This window comes from Triticum urartu, chromosome 3A, assembly GCF_056163025.1.
Source record: "Triticum urartu cultivar PI428250 chromosome 3A, HENAU_Tu73, whole genome shotgun sequence".
Taxonomy (NCBI): domain Eukaryota; kingdom Viridiplantae; phylum Streptophyta; class Magnoliopsida; order Poales; family Poaceae; genus Triticum; species Triticum urartu.
Window position 1 is genome coordinate 231,969,703 of NC_141875.1, and position 5,417 is coordinate 231,975,119.

At 55.8% G+C, this 5,417-nt stretch overlaps 3 protein-coding genes across 3 annotated transcripts; all 3 read right to left on the bottom strand.

Moving 5' to 3' along the window:
• Positions 1-780: 780 nt before the first annotated feature.
• LOC147979310 (uncharacterized) lies at positions 781-1,176 on the bottom strand. Its single transcript, XM_087516727.1, has one exon. The coding sequence runs from the start codon at positions 1,174-1,176 to the stop codon at positions 781-783; it is 396 nt and encodes a 131-aa protein (XP_087372853.1).
• An 830-nt stretch (positions 1,177-2,006) lies between these two features.
• On the bottom strand, positions 2,007-2,462 carry LOC147979311 (uncharacterized). The gene has a single exon (XM_087515146.1). It carries the CDS (start codon positions 2,460-2,462, stop codon positions 2,007-2,009), a length of 456 nt encoding a protein of 151 aa, XP_087371272.1.
• Positions 2,463-2,465: 3 nt separating this feature from the next.
• Positions 2,466-2,862, bottom strand: LOC147979312 (E3 ubiquitin-protein ligase DIS1-like). Its single transcript, XM_087515147.1, has 2 exons — positions 2,728-2,862; positions 2,466-2,645 (listed from the first exon to the last, which is right to left on the bottom strand). The coding sequence occupies exons 1-2, from the start codon at positions 2,860-2,862 to the stop codon at positions 2,466-2,468; spliced, it is 315 nt and encodes a 104-aa protein (XP_087371273.1).
• Positions 2,863-5,417: the final 2,555 nt, after the last annotated feature.

Sequence of the window (5,417 nt, forward strand, 5' to 3'; positions counted from 1 at the left end):
GTTAATGCACGGGCGGCACACGCCACCGACGTGACACAAGCTTCGTTTGCCTGGTGCGCAGTCGGGTGGGTTGTCCAAGTATAGACACAACCAGACCCTCCTTGGTATCTGCGGCTCGACTTATTATGCGCAGAGAAATTAGGATCAGAGGGAGTACTACTAGTAGTACTACTTCGATGTGTCGCGTCAACTCGCACATGTATGCAGCACTTCCTGAACAAACAAGCATATAAGCTGTTAGAGCATCTCTAATAGCATTTGTATATTTGGATGTCTATATATTCATATAGAAAATGGTATAAAAAGATTCCCTCATATACACGTCCAGTTTTGCATCAGAACGTCTATATACAGGGACCATGACAGGTGGTCCATCGCTGGGGAGAGGAAAAAATCATGGCCGCGGCTGAGTTTAGATGACGCCTTCACATTGTCCAGGCGTGGACATTGTCGAGGTCGATTTAGAGGATGTATATATTTGGACGACCATATAGACAAGTTGTTGGATGCCTGTTCTGGGCTCACATCATGGAAAATGAGTATAGACATTCATATAGACAAGCTATTGGAGATGCTCTTATACTTCTTACCAAAAGGATCTTCATATCCAACAGACACAAAATATCCATTCGACTATTGGAAATTACTTTAACTGTTGATCTGATGTCGAAGTAATTGCTGCATCGCCACCAAAACCCACCATCTCTTAAGCTAAAGTAGACCGAGCTAACCCCTATATTAGCATATTACTAAGATAAACAAAAGGCACTATAGAATAATTTAGGACGTGAGCTTGTCAATCTGAATGTGGAGGGACACCAGCTTAGCCCCGACCAGCAGCTTGGGCGGAACTGTGAAGAAGGTCAGCTCCTGCACGGCGACGCCACCGGGATCCTTGCTGCTTGTCACCTCCATTTCCACCTTGACGGCGTCATTCCTCCCTTTGGGCTCCCCCGGCGGGCCGTTCGCCCACAGCTTGGCCACATAGTGCGACAGTGGGGATGCCCCCGCTTTGATGCAGACGACTGACACGGCGATAGGCGCGCCGATGTCGAGCACGCCACCGACCAAGAAAAATGCGCGGCCATCCTCCTCCACGAACAGCAAGAGTCGTGGCTCCGACAGTGGCACTTGAAGTTGGAGCGCCTTGCCATACTGGATCATGTGCATGGGCATGAGATGCACTGTGCTGATGTGGTGGGAGGGCGCTAGTGGCGGGCTTTCATAGCCGCAGACGGGCACGAGGCATTTGCAGAGCGCGAGCGGACACATGCTCTAGTGATCGGCGAGCTTCTGGTAAGTGTCGTAGAGCCCACAACCTTCGTGCGGGCACTCCACCCTCACCGAGGAGCGTGGTTCTGAGAGGGAACGTGTCACCTTTGAGTGTGAAACGATATACGCTACCCCTTGAGTTTCTTTATAGAGGCAACATAGAACTACATGAGAGTTCGTTTGGCATTTTTATACCTTAATTGAGTTTTTGGTCATTCAATGTCCATAATTCAAATTTGAACTACAAGCACATGCTCCCGTGTACCAAATTTGGTTGAAAAATCATATGTCTGTCGTCGGGTGAATTTTAGGTCCCATGCAAGAAATGGGAATGAAATTCAAACACCTGGGCATCGTGCCTCGGCCGAGAACATTGAGAAACTTGGTTTTAAAATTCTTGTAAATCCAAAAACGCTTGAAAATCATGAAACTTTGCATGGTGTCATGTCATGGTACTACCATGCCGTGGTAAAAAAATGGCCGAATAGGAACAAATTTTGGTATAAGCTTCTTGCAAACCGGACCTTCTCTCAAGAAGGCTCGTGGTTCTGAGAGGGAACATGTCACCTTTGAGTGCGAAACAATATACGCTGCCCCCCTTGAGTTTCTTTACAGAGGCAACATAGAACTACATGAGTGCCCTGTTAAATTTTGGAATTATACTGGGTTTGTTTGGTCTTTTTTATACATTAATTGATTTTCTGGTCATTTAATGTGCATGATTCAAATTTGAACTACAAGCACATGCTGCCGTGCACCAAAGTAGGAACTGTGAAGAAGGTCAGCTCCTGCTCGGCGACGCCACCGGGATCCTTGCTGCTTGTCACCTCCATTTCCACCTTGACGGCGTCATTCCTCCCTTTGGGCTCCCCCGGCGGGCCGTCCGCCCACAGCTTGGCCACATAGTGTGACAGTGGGGATGCCCCCGCTCTGATGCAGACGACCGACACGGCGATAGGCGCGCCGATGTCGAGCACGCCACCGACCAAGAAAAATGCGCGGCCGTCCTCCTCCGCGAACATCAAGAGTCGTGGCTCCGACAGTGGCACTTGAAGCTGGAGCGCCTTGCCATACTGGATCATGTGCATGGGCATGAGATGCACTGTGCTGATGTGGTGGGAGGGCGCTAGTGGCGGGCTTTCATAGCCGCAGACGGGCACGAGGCATTTGCAGAGCGCGAGCGGACACATGCTCTAGTGATCGGCGAGCTTGTGGTAAGTGTCGTAGATCCCACAACCTTCGTGCGGGCACTCCACCCTCACCGAGGAGCCCACAACGTTGAAGCCACCGCCGTGCTCGCACTTCTGGCACTGCCACTGGTTCCCGGGGCGCCCGACGCGGTAGTCCGCGCAGGCCAGGTGCCCTCCCATGCACTGCACAAATCAATCGACTAACACATCAATCAAGAAACCTGCACCTTGCTCGATGAGCCGAACAGACGAGGTGTATTCGAACCTCATATACTGGAGGCTTCAAGGGGAAGAGGCATAAGGGGCAGTGGAGCAAGCTGAGGTCCATCGAGAGCACGGAGAGCCCCATCGTCAGGTCCTGTTCCGTCTGCATGATCTCGCCCTCCTCGTGCACAACCATTTCTCGCTTTATTAGGGCCGGGGCATTACAAAGCTTTACCGTCACATCGTATGTCCGCGTCCTGGGAACGGAGGTCCCTCAACTTGCCTGCCCGCGGCCCGCGGCATGGCTGAGCCTGCAGGCCATACGGCCCATCTTCACCAACAAAGCATACAAGACCCTCGTGAGGGTCCAAGCCTCGCGAGGCGGACGATGCAAGACCTCCTCGGGAGTAGCCTAGCTAGGCAGGCTCACGAGGAGCGGAGATATCAAGGCGGGGCAAACCTCATGAGACCCTCATGACGTGAGCCATGACGCACGACACCAGGCAGGCGCCAGGCAGGTGCCAGCACGCGCAGCGTCCTTGTTTCGTCTTTGGTGCTAAGGAGGCCAGCGCAGGCGAAGAGTACCAAGGCATCAGGCAAAGGTTGCTATATTGGTGCAACGAGACCAAGACCAGGAGGACGGCAAGACGAAGGTCATCATGGAGCCCAAGACGGCGTCAACACCAGAGCCTTTGGCAGGCGAAGACCACTTTTGTCAGGATAGCTTGTACTAGTTGTCCCTCTTCGAATTAGCCCGCCATTGTTGGCTCCCTTCCCGCTCGATATTTGGGAAGAGGACCAGGGCCAATATAAATAGGGCTAGCCGCCACCTTAGCAAGGGCGGGAGAGAGAGAGAGAGGGGACGGATCTTGAAGGCACAGATCATTCGGGGACGGATCATTCAGACCATCCTCACACACACAAGCTCACCGAGCTCAAGAACACCTCAACCTCAGGAGGCTATTCTTCCTTTGTACTGTTCACCATCAGCCCTAGAGGCAATCCACCACCACCACACTAGCCCGAACCAGTATAAATCTTGTGTCTTTCTGTGTTGCGAGTTCGTCGAGTTCGTCTGCGAGATCTTAGTGAGCTAGGGCGTAGATTAGTAGGTAGGAAAGAATTCGCGCGCAACCCAGTGTTCGAACCTTAAAGGTTTGCCGGAACCCCACATCCGACATTTGGCACACCAGGTAGGGGGGTGCCGTAGCCTCCCTTCCATCAGTTCGTCGCTCCGTCGTCTCCATGGCGGATGCTCGCCGTGCTCGAGCTAAGCGTCGGGCTGCCCTCACCACCCGCGTCTCTCAGACAGCTCCCGTCGGCGGGCCACATCGCCATTCTCCGTCCCCCGCCGCCAACGCTGCCACCGGCCCGGCGGGGAACGAGTAGCAGGCGTCCTTGTTGCATCCTTCGGTGCGACAGGACGGCCGCACTGCCACTCCATCGCTGACCCCTGCCGGTTCTTCGTCTCACGTACACTTCGCTCCCATGGAGGCATGGGCCGCGCTCCTTGCAGCGAACGAGCTCCTGCGCTACTGCCCCATCGACGACCTCTACGAGGACTGGCTCGAACGCGTCGCCGAGCTCGTCCGCGCCGCGGGGGGCTCTCCGGTGCCGTCCCACTCTCTGCCTCCCCCTCAACCAGCCGCGGGCGACGGGGCTCATGGCGTGCCTCCACCACCTTAGCCCCAAGACCTCGCCTTAGCACCAAGGCGCGCGGCTCCGCGACGTGATCCGCCACGCCCGGCGACCGCGCATGAAGAGAGAAGCTGGCAAGAAATTCCGCAGCCGCGAGAAGCTGCACCTGCGCTCCCCGCGCCACCTCGTCAAGACTGCGCACCGCCCGCAGCGGTGCAACGCGCACCTCGTCAAGACCAAGCTCCACCTCCGAGGCGGGCCACGGCAACCATGGCTGGCTGTCACGCCTTCACTCCCGAGCTGCGTAGCATCGCCTGGCCGGGCAAGTTCAAGTCGGATCTGCCTCCTCGCTATGACGGTACCGCCGACCCCGTGGAGTTCTTGCAGCTCTATGAGCTGAGCATCGAGGCGGCCAACGGCAACGTAAAGGTCATGGCGAGCTGGTTTCCCATGGCTCTCAAGCATGGAGCTCGCTCCCGGCTCCTGAACCTGCAGCACGGCTCGATCTCCTCTTGGGGCGAGATGCACGACCGCTTCGTCGCCAACTTCCAGGGCACTCACGACCGTCCACCAGCCGCGGGTGACCTGCACCGCATCAAGAAGCAGCCAGGAGAGACCCTCCAGAAGTATATCCAGCGCTTCAACAACACCCGCCTCAAGATCCCCAAGGTCACATATGAGGCCATCATCTCCATGTTCTCCGACGGCGTCCGTGACATCAAGATGAAGGAAGAGCTCGCCATCCACGAGGAGCTCTACACATCTCAGGAGCTGTTCAACCTGGCGAACAGGTGCGCAAGAGCTGTGGAGAGGCGCCTCTCTCTCCTTGAGCCACCAGCCAAGGCCAAGGACGTAAAGCGCAAGGAGGTAGCTGTGTTCGCAGTGGAGCCCGACATCAAGCAGGGCAGAGATCAGCCCGAGTGATCCAAGAACAGCCGACCATTCTGTGCCTTCCACAACCTGAACACCCACAACACCAGTGACTGTCAAGAGCTCAGAGCCATACGCGAGGGACGCTACAGTCGACGCCCCGAGCACAACGACCGGGGCTACGGCCGCGGAGGAGGACGTGGAGGCGGATGCTGGGACGACCGTGGCCCGCGCAAGGAGTGG